This window comes from Fundulus heteroclitus, chromosome 23 (genome assembly GCF_011125445.2).
Source record: "Fundulus heteroclitus isolate FHET01 chromosome 23, MU-UCD_Fhet_4.1, whole genome shotgun sequence".
Classification (NCBI taxonomy): domain Eukaryota; kingdom Metazoa; phylum Chordata; class Actinopteri; order Cyprinodontiformes; family Fundulidae; genus Fundulus; species Fundulus heteroclitus.
This window is the reverse complement of record NC_046383.1, coordinates 27,855,941-27,877,465: the sequence shown is the minus strand read 5'-3', so window position 1 is coordinate 27,877,465 and position 21,525 is coordinate 27,855,941. Positions and strand designations below refer to the sequence as shown.

The window sequence follows — 21,525 nt, the reverse complement described above, 5'->3', positions numbered from 1 at the left end:
GCACGGGTTTAACAGCTCGAAAAGCAGCAAGACTTTCAAATGCAAAGACGGTAGGAGGGGGAATAATTGAAGCAGGGATGAAGAAAGAACAAAGCGGAAGAACTTTAGGCCTTCATACGTGGAAGCACATTCTGGAGGAAACAAGAACAAGACGAGTTCAAATATCCTCATCATAAAAAAAGGGGGTTTCTTTAGTCGTTACCTATCAACCATGCTCTGTATTTTTATGGTTGTGTAATTGTGTGAAAGTTGTTTCAAAGGATTTTTGTCTGCCTGAAAAAGTATTCATGCTAAAGATTTTTTTTTTTTTTACTTTTTTACATTATTATGTTACAACTTCAGTGCATATAGTTGGGATTTAAGGTGATAGACAAGCAGTGAAGTAGACTAAAAAGGAGACCTGTTTTTTTTTTTTTTAATAAAGCACCTTTCGTTGCAATTATAACTGCAGTTCTCTTCACTTTATGGCTCCACCAGCTTCAGTCTTTGCAAAATAGCTCAAGCTCAGTCTAATTACGTGGAAGGTTGACTGGGAACTGCAACTTTGAGCGTTTCTATGTCATGATTTTGCTCTGATCTCATCCAATCTGTTGCATCCGTTTATGTCCCGGGTTTTTTTGTCCTGTTGGAAGGCGAACATCTCAAACAACACGGGTTCTTCATGCACTGCCGCATCCATCTTCGCGTCAGCTCCGAGCAGGTTTTCCGTCTCCGCTAAAAAAAAAGTTTTCTTACCGCGTAGCGTGTTAAAGGTGATGTGCAGTTCAATTAAGGCGGGAAACTTTCGTCTGGGTCTCACCCGAATGGAACATCTTCCTCCATGTGTTCGCTGGTCCCCGTTTAGGGCTCGGGGGGCAAACTGCAGGAGGGGCCAGATTTATGGGGTGACCAAGGCCCTACCAATTACCAGCACTACGTTTTATTTCATGTATACCAAACTAAAGTGGCCTGAATACAATGGGTGACACAATTTATATTTTCTTTTGGTAAAAAAAAAAAAAAGAAAGTAAAAATCTTTCATTCATGCCTATAGATATGTGGTACATTTGTGTCGGTTCATCACAGAAAATCCCGGTGAGATAGATTGAGGTCTGAGGTTTGGAGGTGACACAATGTGGAAATAGTAAAGAGGGATGGAGACTTTTTGCGTTATATTGGGTCAGTGCGATGATAAAAATGGGATCACAAAGAGCGCTGGGTATGCGCAGCGTTTAGCACCGTGTCACATGTTTCAGCGACTGAGCTGCTCGTAACCTCAGAGGGTTTTGTGATAACAATAACTAGGTCTCTTTGTCATCACGGCTTCTCCTCTGGCTTTTAAATATATGCTCACTTTGTATAAACGGGTGATTCCTACTAAGCGCCACGAGGGGGGGGGGGGGTCTTCTACACTTTTCTCTGTGACTGAAAATGAATTTGCCTCGTTTTGTTAATCTGCAAAAAGCGTGAAAAACACAAAAATTACTGTCCGGCTAAACAGAACAACGGATCCCATTCCAGACCTTTGTCAGCTCTCTGCACATATTTACCCGTCAGCTGTCAATCAGATTATCCTTTAATCCCACTGGTAATCTCTTTGCTGTTACATATCAACACACATTGCTCCTCTATCCGTCCCACGCTGACACTGGCTGATAATCCACGCACGATGTAACTTGGCCAGCCAGATTGATAATGTGTAGCATTCTCCTTTCCGCACACTATCAATCTGGGTCTGCTCCCGTCCAATTTGTTTTTGGGGAAAGAAGGGACATTCGGCAGAACTTTCCGAGCTGATTGGGCGAAGCGAAAATTTAGGGCCCTCCTACCAAAGGTTGGTTTCGGTCAATCACGGTACTAAATTAAAACGTAGGCAGCAGACGGCATGAGAAAGCGCAAGAAGGTATCAAGGATGAAATTGTGGATTGTGACAAAAATCAATGTTTATGTTGGTTCGGCTTTCATGGCGCCGATATGTCCCGCCTTGCACCGCCATAGTGCAACGTGATTGGCCCAAACCGTTTTTGGTTCGGGCGCAAACAGTTGAAGCCGGAGCGGTGCAAGAGGGATCCCCGCGTGTTTGTGAACGCACAAATACCGCGAGAGTTTATCTTGCAGGCAAGGCTGTGCACAATGAGGGTTTTCAACGGTGTTCTGGATCTCCTCAGGATCTGATGGTTTTGGCAATTTTTTTTCCCTGGGCAAACATTTCCAGGAAATGATGTGAAAGGGTGACAGACGCCAAAGACTGTTACCCCTTTCTCTTTCTCTCTCTTTGCTAAATGTGTTTTTCAGTTGAATCGTTAATGTCACATTAACGATCTGAAATGATTTATCTCGGTCTTGGTTTTTAACCTCCGAAAACCCGGAGATCTACACCAAAGAGGACGTTGAGGAGAGGAGAATCCAGCGCGTGTTCTTACGCCCGTCCTCTCAGGAGTCTCATTCTAACTCCTCGTCCACACTCCGGTGTTTAACCCTCTGGTTTTCGCCGCCTCTGACTGGGGTGACCCTACAACTTTCTTCCCTCCACTTATCCATCATCCTTCCATCATGGGCGCCTGGGCAAAAGTGGCGGGGAATCGCAGGAAAGCGGAATCGATGAATTAAACAGGAGGCGCGGCGAGGATTGGTGGGGTATGTTGGACAAGTGGATGTGGTCCACAGCTGCCTGTTAGGATGCTCTCTGACCTTGAGGAGATAAGAAAGTAGGGAGACCCTCGGTCCGCGGGGTCTAACAGCATGCTGGAGAGAGAGAGAGAGACAGAGAGAGAGAGGGAGGAAAAAAAAAACATCTCTCCACTTCATGAATTATTGAGATACTGGCCCAAAGCTTCTAAAATATACAGGAGGGTGGTCTGTCTCTCCTTTCGGATTTCACGTCCTGTCTGCTTCGTCCTTCTGTCTATCTTTCAATCGGTTTCTCCTTTCACTCCGTGCGCCGTTTCTTTCCCCTCTCCCCTATTCCCTCCCGTCTCGTTCAGATTTGGCCTCTCGTGCGAGTATACGACTATAAATCACAACACACGCACGCACACACGCGTGCACACAAAGGAAAAGCTAAAGGAAATAAAAAAAAAGAAACGCACAAAGCATTAAAGAAAAGAGTTTGTAATTGAGATCATAACGGGCTTTTTCTTCTCCACTCAAGGGGGAGCATCCGCCACCGACCAGCTGTCACGCATTTAAAACTTGTCGGGGAATAACCACGAGTTCTTGCGTTACATCAGACGCTTGTAATGCACACAGCAGTAAGCCGGCCCTTTCCAAATGAGACATAACTCCGCTCCGTCCATTTATCTTCTCTGCTTTCTTTTTTTTCTTTTTCTTTTTTTTTGTTGTGTTTTTTTCTCCCCCTTCTGTGTCTAGATGAAGCAATTGTCCGCGGCACTGCGTCTCTCCTGACACGTCTGCGTGCGTGCGTGCCCGATTACAATCCGAGGCTCTTGGCTCCCAAAACGCGCTGGCCAGTGCAGAATTGTAGCCATAACAAATGAACAGAGGGGAGAAAATAAGACATATGAAAGAAAAGCTGAGCAAAGGAGTGATTCTCTCTCTGGCTGCTGGAGATCTGTATTGTAAGCAGTTTCAGCTGTCAGCACTTCTTTGAGCTACCTCAAAGGGGGGGGGAAAGAGGAGGAGGAGGAGGAGGAGGAAGGTGGAGTAGGGAGGGGAAATGTTGTAGTTTTATACCACCCCCCACCCCCCACCCCCCACCCCACGCTTTGAGGGTTCCTGTTTATTTGTACACAGCTCTGTTTATTTTTACGGTTCATTTGATTTTCTTTTCTTTCTTTCTTTTCTTTTTTTTGTGTCACAGAGGCAGGCAGACAGGGCAGAAGGCTGAATGAGGAGATGTACAATACTGCAGTTTCACTTACAGAAGAAGTTGTCAGGTCTCAAGCCTCGGGGTGGGGCAAGGGAATAAATTGTCAGCCCCCCCCCCACTCCATCCTAGCCCCTTTCTGCTTTCCAGACTAACCCCCCCCCCCCTCCTCCTCCTCCTCCTTCGCCCCATCTACAACCCCAACTCTCCCCTGTACTCCTCCCCTCCCTCATTAAGTATTGATGTGGGCAGCCATACTTGCCATCTCAGCCTATTAATAATGCATGGCAGGTGCTGTTGATGTGGTCTCTCACACTGAGATTGAGAGGAGCAGGAACGGCAACACTGTGCCGCAGAGTAGCTACAGCACAACCTCTGTCACACGGCTGTGCAGCTGGAGGACCGGGATGGGGTTGGGGAGGTGGTGGGGGGAGGTGGGGGGGGGGGGGGCTTACATCTGCCTCGGTGGGTTTATGGCAAGCCGTGACAGACGCTCAGAGATTGATACACAAGGTTGCGTCTAAGTCACCGTCTCGGCGAAGGTTTTTACGGAGAAAACCCGCGCTTGTCACAAGCGGCTGACGGAGGACTGTCAGGTGGGGGGCGAGGGCCCGCCGTCTGCCTCCAGTTTTTATCTGTTTCTACCTGTGTTTTGTCATTTATCAGTAGGCTCGCTGACCTTTTAAGGACTCGCGGGTAATCCTTCAACCGCTCGTCTGATCTCTCCCCCCCTTTTTGTGTGTCTTCGTGCGTGTGCAGGTTCTTCCTCAAGTTCTTCCTGAAGTGCAACCAGAACTGCCTGAAGAATGCAGGGAACCCTCGAGACATGAGGCGTTTTCAGGTGACGCACCGCTTTCTGAACCTCTTCACTCTGCTTTCTGGTGAACAGAAAGCAGAGTGAACAGGAAACACCGTCCTCCCAGGGAGGGAAACTAAAGACACAAGCAAGGTTTCTTGTTCGGGAAAAAGTTCTACATGTATATTAATCAGTTTCCATAAACAAGTTTTTAAAGACATCTCTTCATGGACATAAATACGCTCATACGCCGTGGTGCTTTACAAAATTGTTCACACACCTTCCAAGTTTTCACATGTTTTTCCATTTATAATCACAAACATTCCTGTGTTCCAACAGGGTATCATCCTACAGAGCAATGCAAGATTTTACATTACTGTGAAATGGAAAGAAAAACATTACATAGATTTAACATTTTTACAAGTGCAATCTAAAAAATCTTGTGTGCTTTACTCAGACCCCCCCCTACCATATGAAATCCTGGGCACGAACGTCACAAGTCTCTCAGGAGTAAACAGAGTTTTCCCAGGTGTGATTTCATTTCAGTGTACATTTCCCTGCCGTCTCATATGGCCAGAGAGGGTTTATTAGAGAACATTAGTGAACAAACACCATCACGAAGACCAGCATACACACCAGACAGGACAACTATTAGCACTGGACTGCACAAGTCATTACCTTTATGCGGTGGTCCTCCTTTCCAATCCTCAAGGGCTGGTGTCCTGAAACTTTTATGTCTCTGCTTCAACACACCTGAGTCAAATAATCAGGCCTTTAGCAGGACTCTGGAGAACTTGGTTCCATCCAAACGTCTAAAAGCTGCAGGATTTGAGGAACTCTGCCTTTATGCAAGAGTGGCAAGAAAAAAACAGCCAAAAGGAAAGCCAAATGAATTCCTGTTTAAAGTTTGGCACAAGCCAGGAAGGGGACACAGCAAACATGTGTATGAGGTGCTCTGGGTAGATATGTCCAGACTTTAACTTTCTGGCTCACATGTGAAATACTGTGTGTAGCAGAAGACACTGCTCACAATCCCACAGAAACACCATCCCTACAGTAAAACATGGAGGTGGCAGCATCGGTCTGTGGGTATTGCCTCGTTTTAAGCAGGGATAGGGAATCTGGTTAGAGTTGGTGGAAAGATGGATGGAGCTAAATCCAGGGCGAACCAGGAGTAAAACCTGAGGCTGGGCTGGAGGTTCACCTCCCAGGAGGAGAAGACCCCTAAAAAGAAACAGACACAGCAACCAAAGCATCAAAGGATTTCCCTGATTATTCAAAATAAGGCCCAGTAAATCCAGACCTAATCCTAAGTGAGACTTAAAGTTTGATGTTCACAAAATCTCTCAATCCAACATGGCTAAGCTTGAGCAATAAAAAACAGGGGACAGACTTTAAAATAAATGCATGTCACACTTTTCAGATCTTTCTTTGTAAAAAAAAAAAAAAAAAACTTTTTTTATTTTCCTTTCAAGATTATGCACTATTTTGTCACATAAAACCCTAATGAAGTTAATTGAAGTTTGTGGTTGAAACTTGATGAAATGTGAAAACTTCGAGGCATTTAGATACTTTTCCAAAGCACCATATGTGCTGTTTCAGTCACCGTGGAGGTGAGGTGGGATGCAGGGGTCCAAGTCTTCAGATCATTTTCAGACAAAGAAATTTTTTTTTAAAAATCACCAAAGTTTTTTTGCCTTTGTTGTCACAACTTATAAATTGAGTTGCTGCCATTATGCAGCCTTTATTGGGCTTATTAGCGATTTGTTGTACACATCATATAGTATAGTTTATTGCTTATGGGGTTCATAAGTCTCTTTCACTAGTATTTTATGGTTGATAAAGTAAGTCTGAGGTTCAGATTTTTGTTTCTTCCCGCCAGTAGAAACTCTGTAAGTGTAAAACTTGAATGTATTCGACTTTGTTTGATTCACTGACTCTAACTTAAAGCTGTTGTCACTTTTACCCCACTACTGCTGCTTGGGAATAATATAAAACCGCTAGAAAGTAAACAGTTTCAAAGGAAATACAGTTCAGAAAAAGTCTGACATCAATCGTCGGAGTTGGTGGATGTCAAAGCTCGATGTTTAACAGGATGATCATGTCACTAATGAAGCAGATATAAGCAATCGGCCCAGTCCTAAGTAGTCCAAATGTTCTTTCTATGTGATTGATTTGGTTAAAAACTTAACCTGCCTAGATGTCAGAAAGACTAGTTATTATATTACTACATTTCATCCTATACAAGACCTTCAAGACTCCATAAAGCTGTGATCGGCTACCTCGTCTTCTGCTATCTGTTCGGTCGTCATTGGCGGGTTCTTTCTTTTAACGGCCTCCCTCCTTTTTAGGTGGTTGTGTCGACTACGGTGAGCGTCGAGGGCCATGTCCTGGCCGTGTCCGACAACATGTTTGTGCACAACAACTCCAAACACGGTCGGCGGGCTCGACGGCTGGACCCCTCGGAAGGAACGCCGTCCTACCTGGAACACGGTATTTCTTTTAAACAACCCCTTATCGCGGCTTCCTTTGTCTTCCTCTCCCCCCCATCCTCATCCTCATCCTCCCTCCTACAAATCCAGCACTGCTTTCAACCCTTCTTTCCCTTCTCCTCTTATCCCACCCCCTCTAAAACATGCTTTCTTCCTTATCTTCCCCCCTGTTTCCTCCTGGATTTCACTTTCCTCTCTTGTTGGCGCTCTAACTCGAGCTAAGGAGCGAGCGGTAGCGCGCCAGAGTCTCTCGTCTCTCCCATGTGGCCTGCTCCCCTCAGGTCTGCGCCTCTGGGCCGTCTACTCTGCCTAGCATAAGCACTATGTGTCTTATGAGGTCTGTTCTGCTTAAAGCCAACACTGGCTTTATTTCCTCGGAGACCTGCTTTTATCCTCTAGCCCTCCATCACTCTCCATCCCTCAGGTTTTCAAGCACACCCATAACACGCAGGATGGAGGAGGGGGGGGGGGGGGGGGCCAGCGCACACACCCCCGCACTCACAGTCAAACCCAAACCTTTAATACTTCATAATGACATGTGCACATGATTTAGGAGGCTGCACTGATTCCCTAGTCCCTAATCCAGTTATTTTCTCATTTCGATTTCCCAGACATTGAATAAGAGAAACATATTTTTTTTTTTTTTTTGCTCTCCCTCTTTGAGGAAAGTCAACCTCAGGGATGATAACGACGACAAAACTAAGAAGGGATTTAAATGACCGCCTAGAGTAGATTGAGTTAAGATTGAATGTTACGGTTAAGTCTTTCTGATGACTGCTCTCCCGAGACAGACTGGACCGGTTGCCCCCCCCCCCACCCGGTGCCCGGTCTCGCCGATGATTAGAAAAGTTTACGACGAGGAGACATATTGGACACGTCGGATCCTGCGCCGACAAGCCAAACCGGAGCGGCGTGCGTAACAGATGTCGCCCGCGTCGGAGAGATTTGCTTCGGGAATTTCCTCGCCTCTGATTTTCCCGTTCGTTCCCGTCGAGAGGTGTCTGAAGAAAGACGGAAGGAGGGAAGGTGCAGGACGGAGAGGGCGTACGCTCAATGAAAAGGAAGACGTAGACGCGTATCAAAAGGAGGAGACGGAAATGACACAAAAGAAAGTGTGATCCCGGTGCCGCGGATATACGTGACTTTGGGGGCCCATTTCTAGCGGTAATGGATGAGCAGCCCAAAGAGTCGAACAGATGGCACGGAGGAACACCCCAAAGTATAATCCTATCACATGGATTCACGTTCCACCATCTGGTTAATCCGCGCACACACTGGCGCGCAGAGACACACCCGTGCACACCGAGCGCACATAATATCAGCGGCTGTGAAAGGCAGGCATCTCAGGGCCGTGATTACGGCCACAGATTGCTGCTCGGCAAACGCTGATCTCTGCGGGCGTATCAGGGGGCTAAATATCACTCCAGCTTGTTGGGGAGGATCAACAGAGCAGGGAGTCAGGCAAAGAGCAAAGGCAGGGCTGTTGGGGGAGAGAAAAAAAAAAATAAAGTCAGCCTGGTCTAAAGTGGATTATGCCGCTTTGCAGAATTACAACATGTCTGACAAGCTGCATATCTGTTAAGGAGAGGAGATTTAGATTGTATAAACATGTATTTTTTCCCCTCCTCCCAGTGCTGTTCTTTTCTTCGATCACATCACAGTAATCTCCAAGTCCGTAACACCAACATGTAAGCTCCGAAAGCAAACCGGGGAGCGGTTGTGCAAACTGTCGCGACAATGCATCGCAAATCTATTACCCCGTTTTATCCCGTTTCGTCCCGTTTTTTTTAATTGGGATAGTCTTTTGACGGGGCCGACGCTAAGCAGCGCATAATTGCGCGGAAGGAAAACGTTTTGAAAATGAGAAAAGAGGAGCAAGCATTTGCGCGCGGTCCCCTCTGAGTCAGTACGTTTGGCTGCTGCGACATCTGCACGTTTTTGCAGATCTGCAGATTGGAAAATGTGCCCGTGCTTTTTTAGCAAACACGGCAAGCTCCGTCAATGAGGACATACAGCGTCTGTGATCATCAGATTTTAAGTCTTGCCTCTGCTGAAATGGATGGAAGTCTGAACTTTGACTAGGCCATTGTAATGCATTAACATGCTCTAATATAAACCAACCCATGGCAGCTTAGGTTCTGTTTTGGGCCTTCTGTTAGAAGGGGGACCGTCTGACAGGTTTTATTCAGGTACTTTAAGTATCGCTCAGTTTTTTAGCTCCTACCCTTCATCTCTGACCAGCTTCCCTAAGCCTGCAAAAGAAAAGCATCCCCACAGCATGATGCTGCCACCACACGAGGACACGGAGTCTCACCTGATCAGAGTACCGTCTATTGTCCCTTACATGGCTTTCTTCCAACAATAACTTTTTCTTTTGGGCCTTTCACAGAAAATTTGTGCGGCGTACGACTAACAGCTACCCTGTCTGCAAACTGTCCCTCCTGAGCTGTGGTTCTTTGCAGCTCCTCCAGAGCCACCATAGGGCCTGCTTCGCTGCTCATTGCTCTCCGTGTTCAGCCCGTCGGTTTAGCTGGACGGCTATGTTCTGGCACTGCTAAGCTTTGCGATGCTGTTTATTCGATGATGTTCCTTGACAAACCACTGAGGCCTTCAGCGCACATCTGGATTTACGCCGATATCAAATAATTAATTTTTTACTATAAAGGTGACCTCTGTAAAAAAAATAGTTGCAGACTGAAATATTTAGGGGTATCAGAGCGGTAAGTGCAAATAAATGCCAGATGGACGCAATAAACTTTCCATGCTTTTCTCTTTTCATTTCAAAAACTTTCAAAGCTATCATTTTCCTTCCACTTCACAATTAGGCAACGCTTCGTTTTGGTCAACTGCCTAAAATAACATTGAAATACTTTATAGCTTGTGGTTGCATTGTGACCAAACGTGAGAAAAGCGTAAAGATTATTATACGAGCTAAGCCGCGTGAAAGTCCCCCATGCAGCGTGCAAGATTTGCTACCTTTATGCCAGCATGAACCTGTGCTGAGAGGGACTCCACGGCCAGGAGATGGAAGCTGACACACAGTTATGTTGTACAGACAGCTGAGCGGGAGCGAGGCGTTTGCTTAATGAAGGCAGAAGTATTCAGAGGGCACAGCCACTGTTGGCTCTCCTCTGCTCCCCGGTCGCGTGCCCTTTGATCAGACACTGAGCACACCTGACATTTACACGCCCGCACGCTTTGCCACGTGTCATAAAACAAGCGCGCCGCCGCTGCCCCCGCGCACAGGGCAGGGGTGATGTTTAATAACGGGTCGCGTGTAATAACTCTGATTAGAATTCCACGTCCACTCCCGACCCCTGGGAGAGGGGCCAGAGGTGATCTATGCGTGCCGTGAGAGCGTGTGAAAGAGAGGGAAGGGAAGGAAGAAGGGACAATGCATGGCTCTGGTAGCAAAAAAAAAAAAAAAGAAGCTTTTAGGGCTTTTATTTGGGTGGTTAGTGTCTAATCTGTCATGTGGGACTTTTCTTTTCTTTTCTTTTTTTTAGCAACTCCCAGCATCAAAGCCATCAGTCCCAGTGAAGGCTGGACCACAGGGGGCGCAACAGTCATCATTATCGGAGACAACTTCTTCGATGGCCTCCAAGTCATTTTTGGGACAATGCTCGTCTGGAGTGAGGTAAGGTTTTAGCTACAAAGCTAAAATGTTTGATTACACCAGCAGAGTCTCACACTGAAACGTTTTCCTCCCAGAAATAGCTTATATATATATATATATATATATATATATATATATATATATATATAGATATATATAAATTGAGGGAGAAAAATTAATGCTTTAAAACGACATGAAGTGTGACAATTATTTTAATTAACAATTAGTATTAGTTATGACATTCTGATTTCACTTTCCTCCTCTGAGAGATTTAGATGATATTTCTTTTTACCAGAATAAAAGTTTTTTGATTATTGTTTTATTCATGTTTTAGTAATCAATTCCTAAAAAAAATATTTTTTCCTCTTTTTCATTAGACATTATTCCAATTTCAAAACAAGAAACTTGCGAGTGAATTAGTTTATCATGCAAACCGCTGCTATTCAATATTGAAAACAATTTGTAGCTTTTTCCCCTCCTCAATCCAATGTGATTATGAAATTCTGCCAGGAAACGGTCCATAGGTAGTAATAACATAATTTGGAATATTGTAGCAACTAAGGTTGAACTTTTAAGCATAAAGTTGATCCTTTTTTGTAGATATTGCAGAACACTTTATTTGAATGTGAACTAAAATTTCACATTCAAATAAAGGGTTCTGTATTTGCTGCAATCGCTGACCTTACATGCATTAGTTTTGTTAATGCAACTTCACTCAGATTAAAATGAACCCTTTGATTATAACAGTCACTGACTCCGCAGGAGAAAAATAAACACAGAAATCCTTTTCTTTTCTCCTCGAGTCTTGAAATTAGTCATTTTTGTATATAACTTAGCCCAGCTTGAATAAATCAAGAAACACAAACGAAATGATTAAAAAGTCATTAAAGGAACGAATGGCTTCAGCCTGTGGATACTTTTCCCATCCGTTCCACGAGCCGAGCAGCAGCAGCAGCAGCCTGTGCAATCTGCGCAGCTCTCTCTTCACCTCCTTCCTTACCTGTCAGTCGTTAAGCTGCGTTTGAAACCACTTTCTTCGAAATGTGTGCGCTCACGCGGTACAGGACGGATCCCTTTGTAAAGAGCATCTGCCACATGACTAAAATGTAAATGCAGTGTATGTGTAAAAACTGAAGGTCAGCAAGGCGGCGCCGCGAAACAGCTTTCTCTTTAGTAAAGAAATCATTCTATAAAAAGCTCCTATATTGTCTCGCTGAGGGGTGAGCGAGGAGGAAGAGGAGGGAGGGGGTGGGGTGGGGTGGGGGGGGGGGCAGACAATGGTGGAATGAAAGCCTAGCTAAGTGAGGAATGAAAGGGACAGTTAAGAGCAACGCACACACATGCATCCGCATGCTTAAAGTGCTGGCAGCGGCACTGATAGCTTTTGAGCGCTTCTAGCTTTTGGAGTGCTAGCTCGCAGCAGAAAACCAGCTCTCAGTGAGGCCTCATCCGTGTTTTGTCACGATGCCGTTTCCTTCAAAGACTCTTCAGAACGCGCACAGCGCAAAGCCGCGCTAAGCGAGCCTTTTTGGCGCTTTCACGCGGCCGAACGGCGGCGAGGTGGCTCGGGCTGACAGGGCGCGGCGGAGACGAGCGTGTTTTGCTCCTGCTAACGCCGTTCAATAGGTGCGAGCGGGGGAGAGTGTGTTTTATTCATAAACAAGATAACGGCTTTTGAATCCTGATTACATAGCCCCGTGTCAGCGCCGATAACCATCCCGAGCCTCACAGTGACATTGCCTCGGGCTACGAGGCCACCTGAGGGCTTTGGCGCTAACGCATCATTTTCAGGCTTATTATACAGTGTGGGGGGGCAGAGTCAAAGCTGCGAAACAAGAGGGGCTCAGATGACGCAAGAGTACTCCCAGGAGCGCCTGGTAAGATATGAAGTTTCATTTCATTAACCCGCCTCCCTTCTGCCTCCCCGCAGTTGATCACGCCCCACGCCATCCGCGTGCAGACCCCGCCCAGGCACATCCCGGGGGTGGTGGAAGTCACGCTATCCTACAAATCCAAACAGTTCTGCAAAGGCACACCTGGACGCTTCATCTACACAGGTACCGGCGAAGAAGCACTAACACCAGTCACACCAGCCTGCGGTGCAACAACGCGGCCCTCCGCTCCACCCTGCATGCGTGATTTAACTTACGGTGGAGAAACAAAGCCGTAATCGGATAGACGGTGTCCCCACAATATACACGCGCTTCTTTTGCTGCATCTGCTGAAAATGTTCGAGGTTGTACATTTCACGCGCCTTCACCGCCGGCGGAGAAACGTGCGTGCTAGACAATTCGAAGTTCAATAACACGACTCGATAAGTCAGTGGAAAAGCCTGCTGACCTGACGAAAAAAGGAATTTCCCTTCTTTTATGAAGCAAGCAAAGGTCAGAGGGGGGGGGGGAGGTTTAACCTTTTGATTAGTGGGATTACGGAGAATTAACCCCCGTCAAAGGCGGGGATTCAGTCCAAAAAAGGTGGAGGTTTCACGCGGCGAGCGAGTTTACTTTTGTCGGCAGGGGTGCGAATAGCTCGGGTTTTACAGTAAAGACGGAGCGGAGCGGTGAGAGAATGGTCGAAAGAGCGAATGTGAAGCGGTGATTAACCAGTGCGAGGCCGCAGGTCCTCCAGGGAGCCTGCGAATCACATAAATCTGTCTGTAATCTCCACCGCTGATGGACTTAGGCACTAAGCCCCAACTGGAATTGCCAACATCTGACAAAATCATAACTGAGCGAGAGAGCGTGCGAGTCACTGAGCAATTTTTCTACATATCGTGTCCTAATTACAGCGCAGAAACACTATCCACGGCCATCAGTCACAAACTATAGCTGCTTTGTGTGGATTTACGGTAAGGGCTGCCGTTGGACGCTCTCCTGTCTTTGCACATATGCACTCCAGGCAGACACACGTGTGCTGGAAAGTAACGGCATTACATCCAAAGGGGGCAGATGGGTGTGCAGCCTTTGCCATGCCAGAGCGGCCCAACGCCCCCACAGTCTGCAAAACACGTAGAGCTGTGTGCGTATACAGGGAGCGCATGTAGGAGAGCCTATGTGCGCTTTTAGGGCCATAATCTGGTGGCCAATCTCCCATCTCCGTTTCTTTTTAAAGCCTTCCGTACCAGTTTTGGCCGATCCTCACTCGTCCTCAAGAATTACACAATAAGAACATATTACGGCGGCATTCAAAAGGTTTTTATTTTTCCTTTCTTCCTCCCGTAAATCAAGAGTGGAGACGAGGTTATGTGTGTGAAATAGCTGCCGTCATAAAAAAAAAAAGGGTTTACTGGTTTCGATCAAAGACAAAGGAGTTATGGAGTTGACATTTTAAACTGTCTTTAGCATTTTATATTGGGGATTAGTGCCGTTCGCATGGGCAGCATTACTAAAAAAAAAAAAGAAAAGAAAAGCAGCCACAATGTTTATTTCCTGGAAAATGTAGATCCTTTCCTTCGCTGACATTTACAATAGACCGTAAAATGTTTACAAACCCTGTTCGCTTTCTGACCAACAGCGGCGGAAAGCTCGCAAGGATGTACTTCGCTGTACAACGTCCGGCCTTCCTCTTCTCTGCTGAGAGTCTTGCTCTCTCTCACTTTCTTGCAGCCTGAATGAACGGCAGGCTAGAAAACGCAGCTTCCTGTCAAAAAAAGAGCTTCTCAAATTTCTGTACTTCCACTGACCTCCTTTGAAAAAGCTCAGTCATACTGAAAAAGTCCTCCCTCTGTAACGGCATCCACATCAAAGAGTGTTGCTAGAAGTGGAGCCCGGCACATATGCTGCATTCACGGGACGCAAGGATCGACCGGCCGGTCACAGTTCAGAGCAAATCAAACAAAATGTCGGTAGATTTCCTTGGTTCGTCTCTGAATCACTCATTTCTGTATTGCTTCTCAGCTCTCCACTCTCTCGCAGTGTCACATTCACTTGTTCAAAAGTAGCATCGCTGAGTGAATTTGTCATTTTCTTCCACCTTTTCTTTCATTTTTTCCCCCACTCTCACCATCCTCTTGGCCCTTTGCTGAGGTGCGCAGAGGAATCTCAACAGGTGAGAGGCTGCAAGGTTATCTGCTGGCCGCTGAGCACAGGCGCCACAAAGCTGCTTGCCAAGCACCAACATCTTCACGAGGGCACAGTCAACCGCGCGGCGAGGCACAGATCCCGGCCCCACTTTTTCTCACACTCCCTCTCAGCCACTGCTGAGTACCCTCGCTGGCTCCTCTGTACCTTTCGCCCGGCTTTTCTTGGTCGGCTTCCCGCGAGCGAGGGAGAAGGAACCCGGCCTTGTTTAGCACCGGGAACAGATGCCGCAGAGGGACGGCGGGGCGAGCGAAACAACAACTTGGTGCGAGGGAAGAGGAAAGGAGTAGTAGACGAGAAAGAGGAGGATCACCGTGGGCTATGTTACCCTCCTGGGTCTGTTTGGCACCGGTTTGAGCCCAGTTGCCAGTGGGTACTAATCATAGAGGATTGGCAGCGCCGTGTGGCAGCTGGCTGCTACAGCACACACATAAACACACATCAACACGGCCCAGCAGTATCAGACTCGCACGCACTCGTATATTACACGCGCACGCACACACACGCGCACACGCACGCTCTGAATTACATTGGGGACAGCTGGCATTGCTAATCAACTTCTGCTGAGGAGAGGAAAGCGAGCAGCTCACAGACCTAATTAAGTCAACACATACCCAATACTGCTGCTACTGCTGCTTTGCAAACACTCCCCTCATAACCCCTTTCTTTGTGTTTTTAGTTTTCTCTCCTGCGCACCTTTCGCCGCACGATTATTGATACTCCGGGACGCGGCCGCCGCCAGCTGGACACCAAATGAAAAGTATAAGGAATAAATAACGAAGCCGGGCCTTTGCTGTGGATAGACAGGACGAGCGGGGAAGTTTTGGGTGCGGGGGAGATCCGCCGAGAAGCTTTTACAGTAATGTGTCTCCTGCCGTCTCTGAGGACTTATCCGCCATTAGACTTCCAAAAGCTCCAATTAGAATCATCAAAGGCAATTAAGCCATCCGCTGATAAGAATAAAAGACTGTTGTGGCGTTGTGTTTTTTTTTTTTTTTTTCAATCCCTGCTCTTCCTCTGTCGTTTTATCCCTTTATCCCTCTTCTGTTCCACTCGCTGCCCTCTGCCTTACCCACCTCTGGGGCTGAGAGCTCTCCCTAATCCCCCGCTCTTATTATCAGGTCATTGCTTGCCCCCCGCCCTCCCTCCCTCCCTCCACCTCCTCCTCCTCCGGGTACAGACGCATCTCCATGTTGGCTTGTGTATCACCTCTTTACTGGGTCGTTGCAACATTCATCAGGGAAGGTCTCCCTTTTCTTTCCTCCCTGCTCTATAAAGTGATAATGCTCCAGCAGCAGGACCCGCGCCCGTGCGCGCGCCTTCTCGTGTGCGGGGCTGGAATACCGGCCTGGGATTGGGGGGAGTTGATGAATCACCGGTGTCGTTGAAAAGGCAATCCCCCTCCCTCCTCAGTATGCAACCTTGTCCGTGTGCTGCTTCCGCCACAGCTTCTGCTGATATTAAAAGGCTCTGCTGGCTCACATTAGGGGCTGATGGCGAGGCACATCACGCACACGCACGCACAAACATTAGGGGTGGTTTTTCGGCAATGAGTGCAGATTAGGTGGGGTGGAAACATCAGTCAGCCGCAGCCAGGAGGAAGCAGGGACGGCGCGAGGAGAGAAGACAAAAAGTCAAGAGGAGAATTTCAACCGGCTGCCGCTGACATCCTTCTCCGTCTCCCGTCGGAGCCTCTGCCTCCGTGCTCTAAATTAGTTCTCGGGAGTGGAGGAAGCTCAGTCAGTCAGTCAGTCAGTCGCCTGTCATTTTAAAGCTTGCATATTCTGCGGGGGGAACACAGGTGATGTCAAAGAGCGGTGATGCAAGCATGAGGACGCTCTCAGAAGTCTGAAAATCTGCTAGATCCCTGTGCCTTGCAAGAGGATTCCTCGTCCTTGAACTCTCTTCGCGTTTTTGCCTCGTTGCAAGCGCTAACGTCAATGTGCTTATTGGGATTTTATGTGACAGACCAACACAAAGTAGTGCCTACTGGTGAACTTTTTTATGAATTGAAAATCAAAGGGGTTTAAATGCTTTGTAGACCCAAGTTTTTCAGGGGGGTCTGTCTCTGCCGGTTTTGTGCATCTAGGGGTGGAATTTATTACCCGTTTTTTCTTCATAAAACCTCTTGAACAGATTGGCTATAGAGACTCCGTGAAGAGCAATGTTCACATCTTGCCAGAGACTGCCAGCTTTGACTGGGCCACACTAGCTCATAAAAAATGCTTTAATCTCGTGCCTTCCGTTGTAACTCTGTGAGTTCGGGTTGGGTTCCTCTTGAAAGCCGAACTCTCTGCCTCGGATCCAAGTCTGAGGCGGAGGTGTGACCAGCTTCCTTTTACCTGCTGAAGAAAAGCTCCCTCGCAGCATAACACTGCATGGTGTATTAACAGTATTTTACATGCAGGCCAAAATTAGTTACACTGGGTTTTATTTAGGGTTTTCAGAGTAAAGGGGCCTGAATACAAATGAATGCTGGACTTTCTCCTTTCTCTTTTTGCTTTTTTACTGTGTGAATCTCTCCTCTCATTTGCAACCTGGCTCTACCTCCTGCTGTGTACCACGTAGTATTCCGCATTTGTGATCATAACACGGCCAAATGTCCAAGGGGGTAGGAATACTTTTGCGAAGCACTGCAACGAAAACGTCTCGCTTCGCAGTCGAACCGAGGAAAGGTCGGTTTAATTCGGTGCAACTTTTTCATTTGCAGATCTGCAGGATTTCTTTTTTTTTTTTTATGCATAGTTAAAGCCAACATCCCACAGATAAACACATCCACATATAAACTTGCGACGCCCCCGACAGTAGCGTACGAGCACATTGACGATGCAGGGATGCAGCGCGGTGTCATCTGGCAATAAAAGCCGGGTTCGACCATGAGGTGGTCAATTACTTGTCCTGCTCCTATTTGTGAATGCTCCCTTTTATTGAGCCTGGGCGGATGCCTGCTGTTGATTAAACTGGCCCGGTCTTACAGCTGCTGGGTGGGGTGGGGTGGGGTGGAGGGGGAGACGCCAGCTGAGGAAGCCGCATACCTTCCCAGTCCTAAATGCAGGGAAATTCACACCTCTATTTGAGATTGAGATTAATTTTCTGCACCATGTGGCTTGTCTTCCCTCTTTAGCATGCTGCCTTCTTATTACAGGAACATCTGCTCCATGATGATGATGATGTAAATGAATTTGGATGTAGATTATTTTATACCCTGCTGAAAATGAGCAGCCTTCACCAGAGGGAACGGTTCCTTACAGGGTTTTTTTTTTCTTTTTTTTTTTTTTCTTGTGTCTTAATTCAAGCGCACAGTTTCTATCTAGATTTTTTTTTTTTCAATTTGCATTCTCCCTGTGAGGCTCCTAGCTGTCAGGTATTGTTAACTGTCGACATGCACTTTTTGCAACAGATAATTAGGGCTTACGTTCTAGCAGCGTCCTCACCTCCATTGATTTGTAGAATCTCCATCTTTTCCCACCTTCTCCCCCACCGCCACCGCCACCACCACCACCCCGCTCTGTGTCGGGCTCAGCCTCTCCCTTCCTTTAGGAGCGAAAAGCTCCACTCATCTGTTTTCTCTGTATGAATTTCCAGCCATGCATTAGTCTCCCTGACATGTTCAAGCGATGCTTTATTTAGCTTGTCGGATTCTGCAAATAAACGCAATCTCAGGGTTTATGGAAAAATGGATAAAAATTAGATTGTAAGGTATTGATCTGGATTGTGAGTAGTAGGTGGGGGTGTGGGTGGGTGTGAGTGTATGTGTGTGTGTGTGTGTGTGGGAGAAGGGGGGTATTAGTGGGCAGCTCTCATCTGTGTGAGGAGGAGGAAAAGGAGGAGGAAAAGGAGGGAAAGGGAGGGGATGGGGGGGCAGAAATGAAGCCGTAATTCAGGGCTATTGAACCCCCTGCCACTGGCGGCATCGATCGCCAAGCAGCGCTTATGAGATCACACCTGAGCACGGGAGACTGCAGAGGGGAGGGAAGGACAGGGAACGAAAGGGGGAGTGGAGGAGGGAGAGAGAGAGGGAGAAACAGACGGTTGTGATATGATCAGCTCCTTACCCCGCTGTCTGAGGGCCTGTTAAGGTGTTAACATCAAGCCTCAGAGCCAATTACCTAACCCTGCAACTACCCTGCCCACTCACCTCCCCGCACACACACGGCGCTGCGACACCAGCCGAGGAGGAGACAGGGCAACCGGACTCTGACTTCTCTGTTTCCACGACAACTCCACTGTTCCGATTTCTCAATTATCCTCCCACCTTCTCCTTACGCACCATACATTCACCCTCAACACGCCCCCCCCCCCTTACCCCCACCCCCCCCACACACACCAGCCTTTTCTCCTTCCCTTCCTACCCCCCCTCACCTCTTCGTACACACTCCCCCTGCGGCTCTGTGGGTTATTATAGTGAAATATGAAGCGATGTGGATTCTAGGCTTCATGAAATTTCCATGAGCATTGATCTGATCTGATGTGGGTGATTGCTAGGTGAATCCCTCCAGTCCAGGGCTGTTGCTCATCTATTCATTTATTTATGGCAGTTATGTTTTACTGGCTTTGATTTGCTCTTCTGGAGAGCGACAGCTAAGGATTATAAATATACCTGTATAGGAGAGTGGAGCTTTGAATCCCAGAGTAGAGAGGCCCACCACTCCTTTTTTCAGGCAGGGGAGTGTTTTTTTTTTTTTGTTTTTGTTTTTTTTTTCTAGCCCTAAGTCACGGTGTGAAATGTAAGATATTGAACAAGGATAGGCACAGGTGCATCTCTGTAAGAATAGCATTGAAAAGTTAATTAATTTCAGTCGTTCAAAACAAAAGGTAAGCTTTTATTTTTTTTTTCCAAGTGGATCGATTGAGAACCAATTCTCATTAACATCAAAGACCCAGCCAAGAGGCAGCATAAAAGGGATATACATAAAAACTATATTACACCCTCCCGTACAACAAAAGAGCAACAACAACAGAGAGAACAATTTTACACAATAAAACACTAGAAAAAGGCTAAAGTACACTGCAAATACAGTCATGCATTAAAGTAAAGTAGCTAAAAGCAAGTGCAGTGTTCTGGGGTGATTGTATGTTGAAAAAAAATAAAAGAATGTGGGGGGAATGAATGATCTGAGCTTAAGGGGTTGTTTGCATATGATTTCAGTCAATTACAGCAGAAAATTAAAATGAAGAGTGACCAAACAAGATGCAAGCTTTGAGGAACAGTACAATAATTAAAGTGCAAGAACTTAAACCTCGAATACCGTAATGGATTTTAGCTCATTACTGTACATATGAAGGAGTGTTCTTTCTTAAAAATATATTCAAGGTTTTTTTTCTGTGAAAAGGTAGTGAGGGCCAGTTCCCTGGGAAATACAGGTGATGATGGTAAGAAATAATTGGAAACCCAGTCACAAAACTGGTGGCAGCATGATTGAAATGATTGAAATAACGTCATGTTTGTGAAGGAGATGTTTAAAAGCTTGTAGACATTGGCATGGTCAAAAAAATTAAAGGATTGTCATTGCACCCAGAAGTGATTTGGCAGAATGTGTTTATAAAGGCTTGTTGTAGTAAAGAAACCCAATTTAGTATATCATCTTCCTGAGCAAGACGTTACTGTAGGTTTCCAAACAGGGTGTGCTGTTAAGACAGATGCCTAGCGTATAATTTTAAAAGGACACTCAACCTTTAACAGATTCCAATTCAAGACAATTAATTTGGATTGGTTCGTTTCTAAAAGATAAATAAATGAAGACTAGATAAAGCACTTAGGAAATTATTGACACTACAAAGAACGTAACTCAATACAAAAAGAGAAAATACAAGTATAGATAACAGTGTCATCAGCATATAGATGTATATGAAAAGGAATGCTCCCTGAGCAATATCAAGATAGATATTAAATAGTGTTGGACCCAGTGTGGACCTTTTTGAAATACATTTAGATAAGGGCAGGGGAGTCAGAAAGTAAACCCTGAATCCTCACTGAATGTAGCTGACAAGAAAAGTAACTTTTAAACCAAAACAATCAGCTCTCAGGAAACCGTGAGTTGCTTAGCCTGTCCAGCAAAATACAGTGGTCCACCAAATCAAATGATTAAGCCAGGGCAAAAAAAAAAAAAAAAAAAAAAGAGCAGCCACACACTACTTATTTTCATCAATAGCACTTTGTCATTTAAGACTTTTAGTGCAGCATTGGTTCAATTGAAGTAGATTCATTACACACAGGTGATGTATTTCAAGTGTTTATTTCTATTAATATTTCCGATTAAGAATTATAGTCATGAATGAATCGGAATGAAAATGAAGACCCAAGATTAACTTTTCTCAGAAAAGTAGATGATTACATAAAAATAATGGATTTATTTATACAAAAATTTTGGTTTACTGAACTATGTCCATTTACAGTACAGTATGTAGGTGCGGTACTTGGTACATTTCCAGACCTGTGGCACTGCTGAGGTGTTAAGGAAACCCAGCTTTAATAACAGCCTTAGCGCATATTTATTTAGTTGAATCTGGTGTATTTTATGTTCTATGATCTCATTTTACCAGGTATTGGTACTGCCAAGTCCTAACACACTATTTATTTCTACCCAACATTTAAACATTTAATGAATTAATATGTTTAGATAAAGCCAGAAGTGGCTAGAGTAGCCAAAATATATACTCAAGTAAGAGTAGCACTAGATCTTTGTATTTGTACTTAAGTAGAAGTAAAACGCACTCATGCAAACAAACGTGAGTCA

The 21,525-nt window shown here is 45.9% G+C and overlaps 1 protein-coding gene across 3 annotated transcripts in view; it reads left to right on the top strand.

The window, feature by feature from the left end:
- The window catches only part of ebf1a (EBF transcription factor 1a), an 85,271-nt gene that overhangs the window by 39,017 nt on the left and 24,729 nt on the right, over positions 1-21,525 (top strand). For all 3 annotated transcript variants that reach the window (XM_036126900.1, XM_036126899.1, XM_036126901.1), the window contains exons 7-10: positions 4,565-4,646; positions 6,953-7,094; positions 10,600-10,730; positions 12,640-12,766. In XM_036126900.1, the coding sequence (XP_035982793.1) occupies positions 4,565-4,646; positions 6,953-7,094; positions 10,600-10,730; positions 12,640-12,766 (482 nt within the window). The remainder of the gene's footprint in view (positions 1-4,564; positions 4,647-6,952; positions 7,095-10,599; positions 10,731-12,639; positions 12,767-21,525) is intronic.